The following is a 21,537-nucleotide window of genomic DNA, read 5'->3' as shown; positions in this document are numbered from 1 at the left end:
CCGCTGAGCAGGGAGCCCCATGTGGGGCTCCATCCCAGGACCCTGGGATCATGACCTGAGCCAAAGGCAGACGTTTAACCGACTGAGCCACCCAGGCGCCCCCATGATTATCATTTTTATGTAATTTCTTTCACACTAATTTTTCCCTTTGCATAAACTAAAACATCTTTTCCTCAATCAGGTGTTTGTTTCTGAGCTTAGCTTATGCTCCTTTGGGGTACCCTTTTTTAACAAAGCGTCAGTGGGGTCCTGCTTCTGTGTAGATCCCTGGTCTAGGTACTGTGTTTTAACGTCCTGCTTGTCAGTCACTCATCATCCTAGACATCATCGTGCACTGCTGTGTATCTATAATCTCACGCCCTCCTTAGCTCTGACATGAACACGCAGGGTGTCTAGAAAGTACACACACACCCAGATGTCCTGCTGAAATTACGTCATATGTTGTGGTAACCTTTTGTGGAATTCACTTTTGACCACTATGTTCCTGAAGGCTTAAAATGTGCTTTAGACACAGGGAAGGTGTGAAATAATTTTTAACAGGGCACAAAATGCCAAGACTGGATGAGTCAGGAGTGGGGCCAGTGTCTGAGCCTCCATGAATTGAATTAAGGTAATAATTACTTAAACAGTAATGATTAACAGGAAAGTACTTTGGAAGGAATCTCAGGAATATACTCCAAAGCACAGAGCATTCTGATGGCCTCTTTTTGATAAGGTATTGTAGGACCTGTTCATTAATCTCCTGCATGGTCTTCCCTCCTATAGTGATGAATCACCAGCACCAGCAGCAAATGGCACCCACTACCCTGAGCCAGCAGAACCACCCTACTCAGAACCCCCCAGCAGGGCTCATGAGCATGCCCAATGCTCTGACCACTCAGCAGCAGCAGCAGCAGAAGCTCCGGCTTCAGAGGATCCAGATGGAGAGAGAGAGGATCAGAATGCGCCAAGAGGAGCTCATGAGGCAGGTATGGCCTTCTGTGGTGCCTGCTGGAGGCTCCATGACCTTTTGGTGCCAAGGCTCGGGAGTAGATAGCTGCGGGCCATCAGGGTAAATCTTTCTCTAGAAGCATTAAAGACCCAAAGCCTACTCCAAACCGTATGAGTAGAATCTCGGTTTTTCTCCCAGTATCTGCCTGCCTTGTCTTCAGAGCCAAACATATGAGTACAAGGACTAGCTATGTTAGCATGGCTGCCTTTGGGTTCTACTGCTGATCTTTAGAAGGGGAGGAAGAAGACTCTGTTCCAATTATCTATTGCTGTGTAACATCATCCCAAAAACGTAGTGGCTTAAAACAGTAGCCCATTTTATTATACCATACAATTCTGTTGGGTTGGGAATTTGGGCGGCGCTCAGGTGGCCTGTTCTTCTGGCTTCCGTGGTGTTGATGAAGACCACTTTAGTAGTATTCAGCTGGTGGGTGGGTTGGTCTGGAGGGTCCAAGATGGCTTTACTCAAGTGTGTGGCATCATGTTAAGGATTGCTGGAAAACTGGGCTTGGTTGGGACTGAAACCTGGAGCATCTATATTTGGCATCTCTAGCTAGCACAGCAGGCTCAATAGTGGGACATATTGCCTAGCAGCTTGGGTCTCCCAGAGAGAATGTTCCAAGAAACAAGAAGTAGAAGCTGCCAGTGTCTTAGGATCTGGTTCTGGAAACTGTCACAGAGTCACTTCTTCCATATGCTCTTAATCAAAGAAATTACAGATTTGCCCTAGATTAAAGCGGATAGCAGAAGGGATGTTCCATGGACAAAATGACAAAGAATTTGCAACCATCTTTGGTCCACCATGGAGCATGAGAAAGAGTTAGGGAAAACTGAAGGAGAATGAGAAAGGAAAATGTTGGCATACGGGCTCTGATAGAGTCGCTATTGATCAGGTGCCTGTGTGCCATACTGCATTCATTCATTCAGTCAGTCAGGCAGGCAGGCAGGCAGGCAGGCAGTGGATAGATTGTTGCTGTGTGTCTTGTGTGGGTCAGGGTTGATGCAGCACTCCAAAAATTAATAAAACAGAAGCCCTTAAGGAACCCACAGTTTTCTGCCTCCCTCAGTGGCTTGGTCTGTGCAAGAACAGAATTATTTCTTCTGTGTTGCTAAACTAATGTAGGCCATGGTTTTAGGTCTCGTCAATTTTGCTGGCTACATTTTAGGGAAGAAAGCTTCAGTTTATTCTAATTCTTGAGACTTTGCTTTATGACTCACATGAAGCAAGATACATGAGTAGCTTCTCTTTCACTAGTTTAAGGAACTAAGTATTTTTAACTGTTTCAGAGAGCTTTTCTTGCAAGAGCCTGCGGTGTTACACTAAATGCTACTAAATGCTACTTTTTCTTTTAGTCACATCTGATACTTTCAAAAAATATACATTGATTTCTATAAATGAATAATGTATTTCTCACCAAATAAATTCTAGGATATAAAGTGTCTGTCCTGTGTGAGGTTTTAAAAACATGGTGAGTTAAAATAATTCTTTAGACATAGCCTTTGACAATGAGGGAAATGAATGTCAGTTGTGCTTTGTTGTTCAGTAGAACTATCCTGAATTTGAGGAACACAGCTTTATAATATAACTACAGTTGTGCCTTTTTCCCTGAGGATTTATGTCTGAACATTCATGGTTATTTTAGGGTAACAGTTGTTTATACTGTTTTTAGATATACAGTATCATATTTCTTAACAGGAAATAATTATATTATTTTTTGTCTTAGGATAACAATTCCATTTGGAATATTAATTTTCTGTTTCATAATATCTATAGAGTAAAGGTAACACTATTATGGTAGCATTTATAACTTTTCTCTTAGTTTTGTATTTAAATGAGCTTTAATGCGTTTTATTTTTCCTTGCACAAAGCTACAGACTGTTCTGTAAAGAATAATTTGTTTCTTAGTTTCTGCCACTTTCTGTGTTTCTTTTTCTTGCCCCAGATCTTTCTTTCCCACAGAAAGTATTTCTGCAAAGGGGTGGGGGAAAGTGCCCCGAATTGCTTCCTTTATTCCAACCATAGGTGCCTTTGAACCAGAATGTAGCATTGATGGTTCATATTACAGAAATGCCAACCAAGTTTATTAAATGCTGATCCCTGGAGGCTGTGGAACTTGGAGCATTTTGCTGCATCATATTGTGCAATCCTACTGTATAGGACAGTGGGAGAAAGTATCCAGATTTGCTCACAGAGGCTCCCATAGTTCAACTGTGCGTGTGTGTGTGTGTGTGTGTGTGTGTGTGTGTGTGTGTGTGTAGTTAGGAGGAGGAGAAGGCAATGGAATGGATGGTTCTGATGTCTTTTTATTTTCCTTATAGAATACAGGGAAAAAAGGTCTAAAGGGACTTCTTCATCATGGAAAGTTTTTCCCCCCATCCAGAAGCAACTTACTCCTCAGTGTCAAAGATACTATTTAAGGCCAATGGTAAATAGTATTAGAGTGTTCTCTAATAGTTTTCTGGGGCATTTGCCAAGGTGCCTGGTTGTTTGGGTGTGGATTATGTCTATCATCTTAGTGGTTTTTTTACCCCCCCCCCTTTTTTTGGTGATTTTCTGCCTCACTATTTGCACTTAAGCCAGGGACAGGGAAATGGACTATCGGTAAAGGTGATATTTGGCTAACCTGTTTAGCTGCCTTTTAGAATCTGGTAGAAAACAGGAATAAGGGTAGAGGAAATGGTCCTGATGAAGTCTGAAGATTTTTTTTTTTAAAGATTTATTTAGGGGCACCTGGGTGGCTCAGTTGGTCAAGCGTCTGCCTTAGCTCAGGTCATGACCCCAGGGTCATGGGATCAAGCCCCGCATCGGGCTCCCTGCTCAGCAGGGAGTATGCTTCTCCCTCTCCCTCTGCTCTTCCCCCTGCTCAAATAAATAAATAGTCTTTAAAAAAAATTTAAAATAAGATTTATTTATTTATTTTGAGAGAGAGAACGCGCGCGTGTGTGCTTGTGCGTGCGTGAGCTGGGGGGAGGGGCAGAGGCAGAGGGAGAGAAGCAGACTCCCCGCTGAGCACAGAGCCCAAAGGGGGCTCAATCCCACGACCCTGAGATCGTGACCTGAGCCAAAATCAAGAGTCACATGCTCAACCGACTGAGCCATCCTGGCGCCCCATGATGAGGTCTGAAGATTATGTGTAGACAGACTTCCATTTCTTCTTCCTGTCCCACTCCCATGCCCACTGTGGTCAACAAGTACCTGAATCTCCTTAGCTCACTGGGCAGTCTGTAAGGAGCATGGCTCTCCTCTTGCTCACAGGGGGGCCCTAGCCATGCAGGCTGTGTTCTCAGGGTCCCTGCCTTGCAGGCAACCTTGACCTGCCTGCAGTTCCATCAAGAGAGAATTTCCAGGAGAGAGGCCCCATCCTATTTCTATCTCTGTAGTGGGAAAAGAGGTTGGGAAAATTTAAGGGGTAGATGAATTTGTTGCCTAATTCTTGGGAAATCATCACCATTCTGAAAATTGTTATCATCCTTAAATATATAATAAATGTGAAAGCTCCTTATAAATGAAATACCATGTAAAAATGTGGTTTCATGCCTCCGTCTTCCTATTCCTTCTTCCATGTCATCACCCCTCCAGGCGTGTCATCTGACGATGTCGCACTGTGGAGAAAGAAGCTCCTCAGTATTGCATAAGCTGATGTACACTGCATAATGCCAGGGGCTCACATGTTAACTTGTGGTCACTGAAATCATGTAGAATGTCAACAAATGGATGTAAGGAAAGTTTGATTACAGATCTGAGGTGAACCTTCATTATTTCAGGATGGAAAATTACTTTTTTCATTCTTTTCTTTGTCTCCTCATTCACTTATCCAACCAACATTTATGTGGTGAAAAATAACAAACAAAAAGATAAATGGGACTTGGCCGCCTTCGGATAACTTGCATCTTACCAGACAAGCAAAATGATGAAATCAGGATGATTACAACTAATCCAAATGTGTGGCCAGAAGGGTAAATTCAAACTCTTCCCTCTTTCTATCTTTGGCTTTCAGTCCTGGAGCAGAGACTAGACACACCACAGCACAGAGTTCTGTGAAGCGAGCAGAAGGTACTTCTTTTTTTCTCTTCAGTGGGCCCTCGGGCCAACAAGTTGTTGAAGAATCTGCAGCATTAGGATCAAAGGGCCAGTGAGGTTTTGGGTATCTCCTTCGATTAGGAATCTTCTCAAGTAGGAGAGTTCCATTAAAAATGGTCCCTACAACTTGGCATTGGCTGCTGTAGCCAAGTTGAACTTCTTGTGTCTGATAACTGATGAGTTATCTCGGGTTGTGGCAGGTGCTCCAAGCTCAGGGGCGCCCCAGAAAAGCTCAGGAGAATTCCAGCTGGGTCTGCAATACAGTCTTGTTAGGAAAGTGGATGTTTCCCTGCTTTCCACAGGCATCCATTTCAGACATTGTGGAGAATGAATTTTTGTGAAAGACATTCTTGGTTGTCCGTGATAGTGAGAGTTTTATCTTTGTGAAATTTTCCAAACCTGGAGAGGCAGCTTCAAGTTCATAAGAGAAATGGCAACTTGAGAAAAGAAAGCAGTCTCAGTTGAAGGTGTGCCTCCTGGTATCCTCGTAGTTTTTAAAAAGAAATTTGAATTCGGGACGCCTGGGTGGCTCAGTCGGTTAAGCGGCTGCCTTCGGCCCAGGTCATGATCCCAGGGTCCTGGGATCGAGTCCCACATTGGGCTCCTTACTCAGCGGGGAACCTGCTTCTCCACTCTCTCTCCCTCTGCTTGTGCTCTCTCTGTCAAATAAATAAAATCTTTAAAAAAATTTTTTTGAATTCAGTTTGTGACAATTTTTTCTTTTGATTTAGAAAAATAAAGTTTTTTTAAAAGAGTAGAATTGTTTTATTTTATTTTTTTAAGTTTTTATTTATTTATTTGACACACACACAGAGAGAGAGAGAGAAGGAGCGAGGGCACAAGCAGGGGGAGCAGCAGAGGGAGAGGGAGAAGCAGACTCCCCGCCAAGCAGGGAGCCCAACATGGGGCTCCATCCCACGACCCTGGGATCATGACCTGAGTCGAAGGTAGATGCTTAACCAACTGAGCCACCCAGGCGCCCCAGAAAAATAAAGTTTTTAATTTATAAAAATATAATTGGGTAGGATTTTGTTTTGTTTGTTTTTCTGATTGAGATGGAAGAAGCATTTGCTAAGTGAAAGAAGCCAGGTCTTTTTGATTCCATTTATATGACATTCTGAAAAAAGGCAAAACTATAGGAACAGAGAATAGGTATGTGGGTGCCAGGCTCGGGGGTCAGGAGGGGCTACCTGCAAAGGGGCAGCACTAGGGAATTCGCGCAGTAGTGGCACTGTTCTGTATCTTGATTGGGGTGGCTGTTTCACAACCCCATGGATTTGTCAAAACTCAGAAATGTACACTGCAAAGAGTGGATTTTACTGTATATCAGCTAAAATAATAAGAAAGTAAAATTATCACACAAGAAAGACAATTGTAAAACAATGTTTAAAACACTCAAAACCAAGGACGTAATAATCACTTCGAGTTTTACCTCGGGATAGTGGCTGTGAAGGCGTTGGTGATTTCTCTCCCGTCTTTGTACATATCAGTGTGTATGCTTTGTTTTTATTTTATTTTTTTATTTATTTATTTTTTTTTTAAATATCTTCTTCTTTCAGTAATAGTCTTTATTGTTTTTTTTTTTAAAGATTTTTTTTATTTATTTATTTGAGAGAGAGAATGAGAGAGAGAGAGAGAGCATGAGAGAGGGGAAGGTCAGAGGGAGAAGCAGACTCTCTGCCGAGCAGGGAGCCTGATGCGGGACTCGATCCTGGGACTCCAGGATCATGACCTGAGCCGAAGGCAGTTGCTTAACCAACTGAGCCACCCAGGCGCCCCTATGCTTTGTTTTTAAAACAAAGTTGGTAGCATATCATAATTCTGTTTTATTATCTCTTCTTAATATATTGGGACGTCATGTATTTATTCTGTATCAGCCATGGAAATTGTGCCGTGACTTTGAATGTATCTATTGTAAGCTGCCTGGGATCCTTCCTACAACAGGGCTGGACGTAATTTTTAAAATACCGTGAACCACACATGCCCACAATGACTGTAGAACATTCTGCTGTTACAGCTTAAAAATCAACACAGTATTTGCTCAGTATCATAAAGGGCATGTTTGCGACTTTACCCAATGAAATGGAAAATTTTGGTAACTGGTAAGAAATTGAGAAAGAGGCTCCTCAGTCACTGTTTACTCATCTAAGAGAACAATTCCTTGACATGAAAACAGAGTGACGGCTTTATCTGAGCAGAGTATTTCTTTTCATGCGTATTATTTATTTAATTAGGAAGCTGAGGGGCCTTCTGCCTTGAAGATTTTAAACTCAAGGACTTCCTGTCAGCCCCCAAGGCCTGGAAGATTCCTAAGTGAAGAAGTCTTAGGCCCCGCCCCCCCCTTGCCCCTTCTCAGGGCCTGTCTTGTTGAGAAACCATTATTATTCTTAGATAGATTCAGCCCCGCTTTGACCCTGGTCCTTATTTGAGGCTCCGTGGACAGGAGAACGCAGCTTGTCAAACAAAACTGCTGACTAAGCCTGGCCTCTAGTTGCCAGAGCAACAGGATAGGAGAGAGGGTTTGGGCGGGAGGCCTCGGAATTCTTCTGGCAGGTCTCACAGATTTCTGTTAGGCCTGACAACCAACACGGGTCCGGCTGGCCAGCTGGCCGGCCTCGAGCAGCCATTCCTGACCGTGGGCCCGGGAGGGACACGCCCGGCTGTGAGCAGCGCTGCTCTGGGGGAAGAATCTGGAGTCTGGTTTTTATCATGTGAAGAATAGCTATTTAGAGAGGTTAAAAAGTGTCGTGTTAAAGCAGACCATGAAGCATAAATGGTGGCTATTTCATAAAGAGTCTTTCCTTCAGACGCTATAGTTTAACTTCTGGAAAAGCATGTCATAGAATTAGGTTTCAGGGTTGACTGGGACATAGAGGTCATGTCATCTAACCAACACGTAACTCCATCTATGGTAGCCTGGCTATGTAAGTACATTCAGTGATTTGTTCAACACATGCTCCAGGTCCTAAATGCACAGCAGGGAGCGGACAGACTTGGTCTGTACTCTCCAGCGAACTTGAGTTCTAGCTTTCGTCAAGTCCCAGAAATAATCCATTTTCTAAAATGTCTTGGTGCTCCCATGTCGTTGAGGAATAACACAAGGACCGTTTTTTTAAAATGTTGTAAATTGAACACATTTTTCAAATAGAGGGCCACCATGTTTGCACAAAGGAAAAGCAACTTCATATTTCTGATCTTCATAAGATCACCAAGGTATGAAGAAACACACCATTTCAAAATCCATTCAGCTCTTTTTTTTTTTTTTTTAAGTGAAGAGAGAATATCTAAATTGTGAAGTTTTCCTTAATGTGATTCTAGGGGATAACGGAGATTTCTGAATAACACAAGACTGTGATACACACCCTGAATTGAGAGAGCAACAAACAGGCCAGGGATTATCATTATGGACTCAACAAATGTCTTCCCTCAGCGTTCGAGTTTCGACTATTCTTTCGTACCAGTGGTCTGGCAGCTGAGCATGTATGATGAGGTATTTGAAAAAGGGAGGCTCCAGGAAATGTGACAGTGAATTTCTAGAATCTCTTGGCACAGAGTTAAAAAGAAATTTACATTAGGAATTATTTTTTTCTCCCAGTAAAGAAGGTACACAATTTAGTGTTTTGCCTCTGAAGTCCCCAAGGGTTTTGGCAGAGACAGCAACTTTTCTGCACCAGAGTAACTATTTTAATGTTAGGATTTCAAAATACTGTCTTTATTTGATTTTTTTTTTCATTTGTTTCTACTCACCCCACCCTTTATAATTAAAACAGTCCAATCCTCCAGTTCTGTGGAACCCCTGGCCACACACGCTTCCTTCAGGCCGAGCGCCCTCAGAAGGGTTATTGTCATTCCGCCTCTCTTTGAAGTACATTCCAGTGAGGGCAGGAGCCGGCCGGCTGCAGGCGCTCCCTCAGCCAAGGACAGACGGGGCTGCAGGGCGCTTTCAACTGCTGTGTGCTTTCTCACCTCCTCTGTTGATTTATTCCATGGGCAAGCTGCAGGCCGGCGGGGAGCTGGAAGGAAAGGAGGTTTGAGGTTTGCCTCCAGGGACATCTTCAACTTACAAATCAGCATTTGTCTTTCACATCCTTCTCGCTATTTTACACCCCACCCCCTTCCCCAGCTGCTAGGAAAGGGGTTTGGTGTTTTGTTTTTTGTTTTTGTTTTTAACCCACATATAATTATGCGTTTCAGAGACCTAGATGGACAACCACAAACTCTGAAAGAGATTCTCAAGCCCTTATTTTGCAACAGTCTTTCCACCCTCAGCTTGGATAGAGAAAAAAATACACTTGTGGCAGGGGACGGGAGGGGTGGGGTTACTAGGGGCAGCTTTCCAGGTCTTTCTGAAACCGGTCTTTAAAATCTGAACTTACAACTGTGCTTGATGTGCTGTGAATTCCCAGGGCACTAACTCCACCCATATACATTGAAAAAGACCATAGAGTATGTCCAATTCAATCTTTTTCCCAATTGGGCAAGGGAAACTGTGTTCAGGACAGCTAAACAGGCTATGTCATCCGGTCTTCCTCCATACCGCCCGAAGGAAGACGGTTGGTATTTCCATTTGATAGCTTGGAAAATAGGCTCAGAGAAATGAGGTAACTTACCCCAAGTCCCACAGCCAGTAGGTGAAAGAGCCGAAAATTTGAGGTCTTCTGACCTCAACCCTTGATTTTCCTCTCTCTGCCACACTGTCAGTGTGTTGGCCAGAACAGACTCTGGAGCCAGATCTTGGGAAGAAGTTCGTTTAACTTCTCTGTGCTTCAGTTTCCTCATCTGTAAAATGGAGATGGTTGGTTTGTCATGAGGATGAAATGCTAAAGTGCTTAGAACAGTGCTCCCCACATAGTAAGTGATATGCAAGCTTTAGCTGACATCTCTGCCTCCTAAAGCATACAAAACTATCAGTAACTCATTCTGTTGACTGCCTCTTTGGACCAGGTTCTTTATAATAAGCTTTTAAATCTTTATAACGGCCCAGCAAGGTGAGTTTTACAAGCTGTTTTTGTTTTTTTTTTTTTCCCCAGATGAATAAACTATCAAGGAAGATTAAGAATTTAGCCCAAGATGTTATAGTTAGGGAGTAACTGAGTTGGGATTTGAACTCCAATCTTTCTGATTCCAGGGCTGCTTTTTCTCCTGTGCCAAGCTCTGGACATGTCTAATAGCATTTCACCTTCCACAACTACTTGAGAATTCCAGTGGCCAGTAGCCCAGAGAATTGAGGGAGCCAGTTCCATCATTCAGCAGGACTACTAACTAGAAAACCCTTCATCAGATCTGCCTCAAATCCACGGTAGAAGGAATCTTATCTTCCTTCTTCTGTGTGATAGTCCATTAATAGTTTGAGAACCAAGGTATACCCCTCATGTCTCTCTTCTGGTTAAACAGTTCCCTGCTTCTTCATAAGACATGACACCTGGATCCCTTCCAGCCTGATTTTTCTCCTCTGGTCACTCTTTGCAAAGTGTAGAACAGAGACCTGGATGACGCCTCGCCTGTGGGAGTTGCCTGGAGGTAGGCAAGTCTGTTGGAATAGCTAGAGGAGCAATGCCGATCTGCTGCTTGAAATGGAACAGAGGTTTGGAGCATGGGGAATATCAAGAGATAGGACCCAGGCTTGGTCCTTGTTCACATCTGTCTCCCTCTCTCGAATCCTCCATGAGGTAGGGCACTATCTGTGTTCATCGCTCTATCCCTGCTGCCAAGAGCAGAAGCTGGCACCTGGTAGTTGCTATAGTATTTTTTAAAAAAATAAATACAAGTACAAAAATGAGTTGTTATGGGGGCTGAGGGAGTCAGTGGCCTTGGATTTTTGCGCTGGTGTAGGTGGTGATAGCATTAAGAGAAAGCTTGAAGTTGGTAGGAAGAGATGCTTTGGGGCCAGATGAGGAGTGGATTGTAAGACGTGGGGTATCCTACCCCAGCTGGACACCTTTATTTGGGAGTCCAGAGCCAGGAGAGGGGGAAGCTGGTGGCTTGCTGTGGTTCTTGTGGTCAGGGAAGGCATTCTGGAAAAGGTGGTACAACAGAACTTGTAAGGGTGGGTGAGATATGGCTCGATGAAGAGGGCCCCAAAATAGGAGGAGTCTAGGAAACTGAAAGCTTGTTTGGGAGGACAGTGTGGGGGGACCCTGGGAAGGCGTCTGTGAGTAGAGCTACTGGACTAGAGTGGAAGTGGGGGACAAGAGTCAGACCCAGGGGCTCAGCTGTGCCTCCGCTAAGCATCTGTTCTGCCTAGACTAGGGGAGCTGGGGCCCTGGCAATGGTTAGAGCAGTTGCCACACCCACTCTCTGAGTCTCGTCCTGGACCAGCCTGGGCTGACTGAGCCTCTGTTTCCACATCCCTTCGCTTAGTCCAGTGCCACCGTCTTCTGTCTGTAGTTTAGCCTTTTCACCTTCATCAGTCTTGACTGCTGCTTCTTGGACAGACCAAAGTCAGGCGTGTAGGGCAGCCAAAATCATCCTGAGCCTAGGATTTAATTTCATACCTAAATTTAGTTTTTATTTTTGAAAAAATCCTCCCTTGTTTGGATTCGGACATGTTAGTGATGTTAGTACTTTTATTTCCAGACTCTGGGTTTTGTACTGCCCTTTTTCTCCTTCAATTCATGAGCAGAAATAGGAAAGTATTTTCATTAAAAAAAAAAAAGGTACTTCTAAATATGGAACTATTACATTATAAAATATAATTAAGTGAAGTGAAACTTCTCACTATTCTCCCTGTATATTAAAATCTAATTCTGTGTTATATATATGAAAAAAAATCTTACAGACCTGTCCTTATTTAAAAAAGAAAGAAAAAGAAGAAAAGAAAATTGTTTCTTTAGCTTTGCTGACTCATCATGATGAATTTCACACTTGGATTTAGTCCTTCCAAGGTGAGAGCTGACGAGGAAGAAAGGTCAAACCACTCATTATGGATCAGTTTCACGTGACAATGCGACTCCTAAGATTGTTTGGTTTTGTTTTTGCTTTTGTTTTCTGGGATTGGAATACAGAACATGAGATGATAATATTACTTAGTTCACATTTATTAAATGATTGCGTGGGGGAGGTGCTGTCATTATCCCCACTTTATAAATGAGGAACAGAGGGGGCGCCTGGGTGGCTCAGTTGGTTAAGCATCTGCCTTTGGCTCAGGTCATGATCTCAGGGTCGTGGGATCAAGCCCCGAGTTGGGTTTCTCCCTCTCCCTCTGCCCTTCCCCCCTGCTTGTGCTTTCTTTCTCCATCACTCTTTCTCAAATAAATAAAAAATCTTAAAATAATTGCAGAACAGAGAAGTTAACTGGCTGGGAGATGGCAGAGCCAGGGTTCACATCCAGGCATCTGGCCCCGGATTCCCTGATTCTGACCACTCTGCCCTCCTGCTTATCTTTGTCTTAGGAGCAGGGAAGCGAGCAGTGGGATCATCACACGAGGATGGAGTTTGTGCCTGGCTAATTGAGATGTATACATAGGCTGTTATCTTCAACCACAAATATAATTAAAATGAGGATTGAATGCTCTTAGTGTATTTTTTCTTTTATTACTAATCACCACTTAAAATACTCCTATTTGAATTCCAGGAATACTTTTCACTTGTTCATTGAACAAGTATTTATTGAGTACCTACTGTATGCCTAGACTGTTGGAGGCAGCAAGGATATAGTTTGTGAACATGACACATAAGATTCCTTCCTTTGTGGAATTTCCTAACTTTCTAATGGAAGGCACAGACAGAAATGCTTAAGTTTCTATGAAGAAAATTTAATGCAGTCTCTGAGGAGATAGCGTTTGTAGGAGGCAGACATTAAATGAGGTATGAATTCGGGAAGATCCGAGGTGTATGTTCCAAGCAGAGGGAACACTTGTGCAGATGCTGGCAGTGGGAGGAGCAGCAGGAAAGGGGTGAGTGAGGAGAGCATGTCAGAGATGAAGGAGGGGAGGTGGACAGGGCTGTCACATAGGGTTTTATGGGCCACTATCCAGATGGGTACAGCCAGGGGGCCACCATGATCTTCCTGTTGGTGGCTGTGTGGAATGATTTGTAGCCCAAGAATAATCTTGGAGAGAGTGTTGCTCTCTATGATAACTTTCTAACTCACACTAGTCTGATTTATATTCCAAGGTTATTATTCAGGTACATTCAACACCCTTTCTGTATCCTTTCTCATTTGTTAGTCATTAAAAGGTGGGAAATGATAATGTGAGCCCCCTCCAGAGAGAACATAGCATTGCCTCTTCTGTGACATGGGGTCAAGCCTTCAAAATAGTTGGGGGAAATAACGATGCTGAGGAATGGAACTTCAGCTATCTTTAATTTAAAATAGCAGGAACAGATGTGAATTGGCAGATGGCACAGTGAAACATTTTCCCCAATATGGTGTAGGTTCTTTCAGCTTTGGTTATTCTAGTCTTTTGAATTTTATTTATATATTTAACCACACACAAGCTTTCTCTTAAAAATACATGTTGTATCTATTTGAAATATGCCAGGAGTAATTTAAATGAAGAGGAAAGTTTAGAACTATATATTTTATAGTTCATTTCTGATATTTTTACTTATAATTTTAAACATTTTACTTTCATCTTATGACAAAAAATTAATATATAGTGTGTGTGTGTGTGTGTATACATCTGTATCTTTTTATACAGTGAAGTTCCAGAAATAATTCTCATTATATTTAAATTCAGACTACCTGGATATTAGAAATTCAGTTAGTATTCTTAAGACTTACGGTGAAAAAATTTTGTCAGATATAAGGAAATGCAGCAATCTCTTCCACTTTTATGTTTAAAAGAGCATCTGTTTAGAGGAGCATAGGAGAAGGGAGGGAAGAATAAGACAAGACGAAACCAGAGAGGGAGACAAACCGTAAGAGACTCTTCATCATAGGAAACAAACTGAGGGCTGCTGGAGGGGACGGGTGTGGGGGGGATGGGGTTACTGGGTGATGGACATTAAGGAGGCCACGTGATCCAATGAGCACTGGGTATTACATAAGACTAATGAATCATTGAACTCTACCTCTGAAACCAATAATACGCTATATGTTAATTAATTGAATTTAAATAAAGTAAAGGAAACAAAAAAAAGATCATCTATTCAGAATGGTTATAAAATGGATTGTGCTAGTTAAAGTTAATTTTTTATGTAATGAAGGTTATTGCCCAAAGGATCTCTGCAGTTACAGTTTATAAAGAACTAGAAATTACATCATTGACTAGATGTTTTCAGACTGTGGTTTGTGTACGTGTGTGTGCTTGGTGGACTCCAGGCTTTTCCCACCGGTTCAGTCCCTGTCGTTCTTCTGTATGAGGCCTTCAGGTGACCTTTGGTTGGAGAGTAAGGTTTCCACACTGACTGCCATATAAAAACATCTATCAGGAAATAATTTAATTTTTCTAGACTTATTCAGAAGGTACTTTGAAGATTGAAATTATGGACTAAAATCACCTCTAAAAAAAATCCCGTTTTTGTTGTTGTTGTTTGCTTTTTATGGATAACTGAAGAAAATTTCTTAAGTATTCTGGTTATTTGCAACTTGGATGAAGAGAAGTGAGCCAGAAGCCCTTCCTGGACAGGATGTTTATTTCATTATAAATTAACAATGCAGTTTCTTATCAATCAGGAGTCTCACGTTTTGTAAGAGTCATACTACCTAACTCCTCATAACAGTACAATGAACTCTAGTAACCGAAAGTTTTTATTGCCGATGACTTCACTAGACTTGTCTAGACAGCAGTTACTCTCTAAAATCATAGCATGTTAGGGCTGGAAGAGATCTAACAGAGATACCGTAATTTAAATGGCCTAAATATTCTGTTTGCCACTGTAGCCATGGTTTTGGGGTTTGAGGGATGGGAAGACCAATGACTTCAGGCTGGAAAGTGGGAAACTGATAGGCATAAATATAGGAAAGGCCTAACTTGGGTTTTGGATGCAAGTATAAACATACAAAAGTATTCTTCTCTGGAAAGAGCAGCAGATTTGAAAGGAATTTGATGTCTGCTCATGTTTGTCAAAATGAGAGAGACTCCCTGGAGGTTTTACCTAGAGAAAGTAATTGCAGTCAAATTCATAACCTTTTGGATTGACTCTCCTTGGTAAAGTCATGCCAGCCAAAACAAAATAATTCTAGTGTTCTAATTTTTGCTAATGAAATCCATATGCTATCAGTTTGTTGTTAGTGGGATTTGGATTGGCTCTGCATGGTTCCCCACCCTTCAGCCATTTTAATCAGGTCAACAAAATGACTAGCCAAATAGAAAAACCAATGGACCAACAAACTTTTTCACTGGTTGTTTTGTTCTCCTGACTATTGACATAGAACTGCCAGCTATGATCTGATGGAGAGCCTGACTCTGTAATTCGCCGGCTTTATGGGCCTGTTAGTGGCAAAGAGCAGAATGTACTTGCTAGGCCAAAGGAGTTCAACTGCTTTGATAGATTTAGATTTGGTCTGAGCACCTGGGATAAAAATGTCTTTGAAGAAAGTGTCTTGACACCTTTATGTGACTTGGGTATTTAAACACTTGGATGGGTGGGACAGTTGCTACCTAAGTGTCCTGAGGTAGATACTCGCTGAGCTTCTCATTAACTTTGTGAATGTCAGAAAGTGACTTATGCCTGGAAGACTTTCTCCGGAGAAAGGACAGTAATGATTTCCTGATGATTTTGACTGATTGGGAACACACATGAAGTGCTTTGTGTTTGGTGAAAAGGTTTCATGTGAAATACACTTTGCTCTGATCCTTGTGACAATGAGTGAATAACTTGCCCTCCCTGTGACTGTCATATTTCTATAGGAAGCCGCCCTCTGTAGACAGCTCCCCATGGAAGCCGAGACTCTGGCCACCGTTCAGGCTGCTGTCAACCCGCCAGCCATGACCCCAGACATGAGATCCATCACTAATAATAGCTCTGATCCTTTCCTCAATGGGTAAGTTAACATTTTGGAGCAACTGACTTATTTTTGCTTGCTTTCTTACATGGTCTAGAGTATAATGGGCCTTTGTTTATATTGGGGAAAGGTGGGGAGCTGGGAGGTTGGGGTGGGGATCAAGGGAAGCTGTCCATTTCCTGATGTTGGTAATTGTACTACGATTGTGTAAGATGTCCTTGGGAAAGCTGGGTGAATGGCACACGGGAACTCCATACACTTTTCACATCTTCTCTGTGGGTCTAAAATTGTTTTACAATAAAAAATGTAATTAAAACAAAGAGATATTTTTAAAATATGAAACATCTGAGCAAGAAGGAAAAGATAATTTCGCCAGAAATATGTTCATCAGTAGAAGTAGTCAAACCTTAATTGTAGCTTTTTAAATCCTAATGAAGGGCAGTTGTCTATTTCCTGTGTCTTTTCTGCCCTTGTAGAAGCTTGTAGCAAACAAATAAATACAATTATGAAAGTTAGTAAAAAAGAGAGGTAAAAACAAACAGTAACTGAAATAATGAAGAAAGGGAATTTTTTAAATTGTTGATTTAGAAGTATTACAAATACACAGAAAAATAATAAAGAATAACATAAGATTTACCCAGGTATCCAACACCATACTTCCATAGATCTTGTTTTGGTTTTTTTTAGAGTATTATAGTTAATATTTAAACCATCCCCACCACCACTGAAATGTTTCTCTTTTTCCCTCCCTAGTGGGAGCCACTGTTCAGAAATTGGTGTGTGTCCATCACACACATTTTTATACTTCTGATTACTTGTTAATGTGTGCATTCATAAGCAATATTCAATACTGTTTTCTTTTTTTAAAAAATTTACATAAATGGTATCATAGTCTATATGCAGCACAGTTTTCAAATTATTATTTTGAGACAAAAAGGAAATCAGCATCAATTTACTATGAATGGCCAGTTTTATTTGCCTGGTCTTTACATCTTGCTGACATTGGTATGCATGTTGGAAAATTAAAGGGAGGTACAAAGTCAGCCTCCCTCCATTCCCTGGAAAGTTGGGCAGCACGACAGAAGTAGACCAGTTTAGGGGTTTCATGACTGTTTTGATTTTGGAATTTCTTGATGTGGGCTCGCATTGAAGTCTCTCTGTCCTTCGCTCCCCAGAGGGCCCTATCATTCGAGGGAGCAGAGCACAGACAGCGGCCTGGGGTTAGGCTGCTACAGTGTCCCCACGACTCCGGAGGACTTCCTCAGCAATGTGGACGAGATGGACACAGGTGGGAGCAAAGCCTGCAAGTCCTTGCAGTGTGTTTGCCTTTTTATATCATCCCTTTGGTCATCACAGTTCTAAGTCCAACCAGAAACACTTCATCTCAACAATAACAGAAAATGACACCTGAAAAGCCACCCAAACCCCAGGCACTATTAATAAATTCTAGTCCCTTCTCCTTAGTTTATACAAATACAGTTTTATACACAGGCACAGGATTTTAAATTCTTTCTCTCCTCCCTCCCTCCCTCCCTCTCCCTCTCTCCCTCTCTCTCTCTCTCTCTCTTTCTTTCTTTCCTCTGTCCTTGCTTCATATAGCCCCTGCTCACTGTTGGATTCCTGCCATTGTCTCCTGCCATTCTTTCACAGTGGAATATTTATGCTGTTCTCCTTTCAGTTATAATGTATGGGCCACTTTTTCTCTTGAGAAGTGGGACGGGTTTATAGTTCTACCCACATCTAATTTTTTTTCATGTCATTCGCTGCATTTGGGAAGCAATTGGCAGCGGGCATTTGGAAAGTTAAGCCACTCAGAAGATCTAAATTGTCAGCTCCCAAGCAAGTCCCAACATGATAACGATGTCTTCCCTCAGCAGTTAAAGAGGAGTCAGGGTACTTTTGACCTAGTTCCCAGCCTGCCCCCCTTTAGGCCAGGCCCCGGCTGTCTTCTGGTCCTGTCTCCTCTTCAAGTAGTGAGGCCTCCAGTTGCAAAGCCAGATTGGGTCTTCTTAGCCACAGCCAGATTTAATTACAAAGTCCTAAACTCCCAGAGGATAGTCTAGAACCAAGAATAAATGATGACTGAGGGGTCCACTATTTGGAAGTATTCATGCAACTTTCTCCTGTCATCACTGATGACAGGAAATTAATTGTCCTGTGATGAAAAGAAGTCGTTTTGGGGCACCTGGGTGGCTCAGTCGTTAAGCGTCTGCCTCCGGCTCAGGTCATGATCCCAGGGTCCTGGGATCGAGCCCCGCATCGGGCTCCCTGCTCAGCGGGAGGCCTGCTTCTCCCTCTCCCACTCCCCCTGCTTGTGCTCTCTCTCTTTCTCTCTCTCTCAGTCAAATAAATGAATAAAATCTTTAAAAAAAGAAAAGAAAAGACGTCCTTTCCCCGATGCCACTGTCCACAGTGCCTGTGTGTGTTACACTGTGTTCTTGGATGACTGTCATCTTTATCATAGTCTCTGAAGCTAAACGACTGATCAGACCAGAGTCAAGAGTCAGTCAGGCGTCTTAGGAGCGCAGTAGATTGGAGCAGCTGCTTTGGGGTCTCTCTGCAGGTCGTCATTGATGTGTTTAGAGGATAGCACAGACTGTCTTGTGAGGAGTCACACGGGAATAGTTTGAAGTGTTTGTTTTGTTATTCGCCGATTTATTACTTCAGTTTCCTCCCTCCCTCCCGCCTCCCTCCCTCACTTTCTTCATCGCTCTCTTTATTTTTTGGTGTGAGATTTATTTTGTCCTCTTTGGAACAGCCTTATGAAATGGCTCCTTCCTATATTTAATAATTGTTTGCTTTCATCTTTTGAACACTGGGAAGCCAGTGAAGATAAAAAACAAAAGTTAAATAAAGAAAGACTCAGGAGATCTAAATCTAAGCCTGACCATTAAAAAAAAAAAAAAAAAAGGTGGATTCTATTCTATGGCTTTTTTTTTTTTTAAGATTTTATTTATTTATTTATCAGAGAGAGAGAGCACAAGCAGAGTGGGGCAGAGGGAAAGGGAGAAGCAGTCTCCCCGCTGAGCAGGGAGCCCGATGTGGGACTCCATCCCAGGACCCTGGGATCATGACCTGACTGAGCTGAAGGCAGACGCTTAGCCAACTGAGCCACCCAGGTGTCCCTATGGCTTTTAAAAATAGCCTCAAAGTAGGGAATATTTTGAAGCCAAAATGTAGAATTAAGTGGTATTCTGGAAGGAACATAGTCTTTGTAGACAGGCAACCTAAATTGAATCTCTGTTTCTCCACTTCTTGGTAGTGACTTTGGGAAAGTGATAGAACCTGCCAAGGCCTTGGATTTCTCATCTATAAGTGGGAGTAACATGCTTACTTCATGGAGTTGTGGGGAGTCATGAGATCACAGAGTTTGGCCCAAAGTTCTCTTCCCCCACTTCTGGGAGGCTGAAGTAATGGACAAATTGAACTTGATAAATGCTAGGCTTCCAAGTTAACCTGGTTAAGGGACTGTCAGCCTGTGGAGTTTAGGGTCATTCTGTGAAGTCTTTCTTCACAGAAGTAGGCATGAACCTTCTCAAGGAAAGAAAAGTAACACAGTAATAAGATGAGGAAAAGCTGGGGGGTGGGCACAGCTCCAGTGTGGCTAGAAAAGGTCTATTAGATTCACTGACCACATGCTGAATGGAAACAAGCCAGCTAAGCACACTCCCTTTGCAAATCACACATGGAAACAACAGCTGGATGTGGTGTGGACTAGAGTAAAGGGAATAGCAAGAGCAAAGGTTGGGAAGTCATCCACTCTTCCAGAATATTCTGTAATAATCATGGCCTTTTAAGAATTGCCTGGATTTTTATCTCTCCTGCTTTTTAATGGATAAAACTGTTAAAGACCAAAAAGATCACTATGCTATTGCAAAGTTGATCCAAAGAGAGTTATTTTAAGATTGTTAACCTTAACGAAGAATCTTATAACTAGTCTCCTCATGCTTTCCATGTCTGAGGAGAAAGGATAAGAGAAATTCTTTAAAATAGATTTTGTTTGGCTAAAAAAAAAAAAAGGCGTTCTTGAGTTATTAGAAAATGTGTATGGGAAATCAATAGAGATGAATGGTTCTAACTGGAGATGAGGAAAAAAGACACCCAGCACTTGAGATCATATAGTTTTTCAGGGCAGATACTTTTTTTCAGCCTCATTTCCATCTGTTACATTCTAGTGGGTAGTGAAAGTTATTTGGGATTTCCTCAACATCAAACCTGATGTTGAGGTCATGTCGAACTTGATTTAATTTTCCAAATTACTGCCTTTTGCAATGAAAATCCTCTAAAATACTGCCAAGAGTCACTGATACCGTATGGGTTACAGAAGAGCCATTAAGCTTTGCTATCACCAAAATGCAAGTTTGATTATGTTTCCCTCATCACTTGGAAAGATGTAATTTTTCTCCTTGGAAAATGCATTTGGTTAAAGTGAATTTTCTCTGCTTTTGTTCAGAATAATGAAATTTGTATGCACAATTTCAGGAAGGCTACCATACTTAAAAGACACAAAAGCTAATTTAACAAGTTTCTTGGAAATGATTTCTAGGGTGGAAGCTGGCCTTAGTAACCAGTGCTCCTCAGTCTCTGAGGTATATTTTAAACCTTCAGGAAATTGATCAGGGCTATTTGAATTAGACAGTTGTTCTGATATTGGGTAATCAAGAATGATTGAATTCCTAGGTTTTTCTTTCTCTTAGCACAATCAACATTTATTGTATTTTTGTATTTATATAAGTTTGTATGTATGAGTGATACCCAGAACTGCGGGTGTGTGGCAGACAGTCTATTGTGCTTTACTCCAGTATGTGAAGAAGGTACCTATAATCCCAATTTCAGATGGGTACACTGAGGGTCAGATGAGGTACGTGTGTCTAAGGTCACACAGCTAAAAAGCCCAGTCCACTGGCACAAAGGTCAGTTATGTTTTCTCCTACACTATTATTCATAAAGAACATATATTCTTCATGTCATATCCCAGACACCTCATTTTCCTAGAACAGCATTTTCTCACCTGTGTTCTGTGGACTCCAGTTCCATTAGGATATAAATTCTGCCAGAATAGGATTGGATGATTAACTGGATTGAGGTAATAGTGGCCTAAACAAAATAAAACGGATCTCATTACAACAAGGCTTCTTAAAACCTTCATATGCTCACATACATTGTGACTCATACACATTGTAAGAAAAGTAGATAGTTGTGGGGTGCCAGGTGTGTGTGTGTGTGTGTGTGTGTGTGTGTGTGTGTGTAGGGTGATCTGCAGAATTCCCTTTATAAAATACTTTGAAAATGATCCCTAGAGCCATCAATGAAGATAGCTTTTTAATAACATGGTTAAAGGAAACTCCTCACTACTGTCTTTGAACATAAAGAGGGATGACATAGGTAAATATAAGCTTCACAATGAAATCCTAAGAGAATAGCTCTGTGTGATAAGGTATTTATTACAGGGAAGGACTCTCTACTCTTTCACAAAATAGCTCTTCATGCATCCGTCATGGGAAGGCGCAGATCACAGGTCGTTACCACAGTGCCTTCGCATGCTTCTTTCCTATCTCCTGGGCTTCTCCATTCT

At 42.0% G+C, this 21,537-nt stretch overlaps 1 protein-coding gene across 2 annotated transcripts in view; it reads left to right on the top strand.

Moving 5' to 3' along the window:
- Positions 1-21,537, top strand: part of WWTR1 (WW domain containing transcription regulator 1) — a 133,119-nt gene that overhangs the window by 107,864 nt on the left and 3,718 nt on the right. For both annotated transcript variants that reach the window (XM_027582481.1, XM_027582480.1), the window contains 3 exons: positions 766-968; positions 15,868-16,001; positions 17,138-17,250. In XM_027582481.1, coding sequence (XP_027438282.1) covers positions 766-968; positions 15,868-16,001; positions 17,138-17,250 — 450 coding nt within the window. The remainder of the gene's footprint in view (positions 1-765; positions 969-15,867; positions 16,002-17,137; positions 17,251-21,537) is intronic.

The sequence above is a fragment of the Zalophus californianus genome, chromosome 1 (assembly GCF_009762305.2).
Source record: "Zalophus californianus isolate mZalCal1 chromosome 1, mZalCal1.pri.v2, whole genome shotgun sequence".
Taxonomy (NCBI): domain Eukaryota; kingdom Metazoa; phylum Chordata; class Mammalia; order Carnivora; family Otariidae; genus Zalophus; species Zalophus californianus.
Note: the sequence above shows the minus strand (reverse complement) of the source record. Positions and strands in the feature narration are given on the sequence as shown.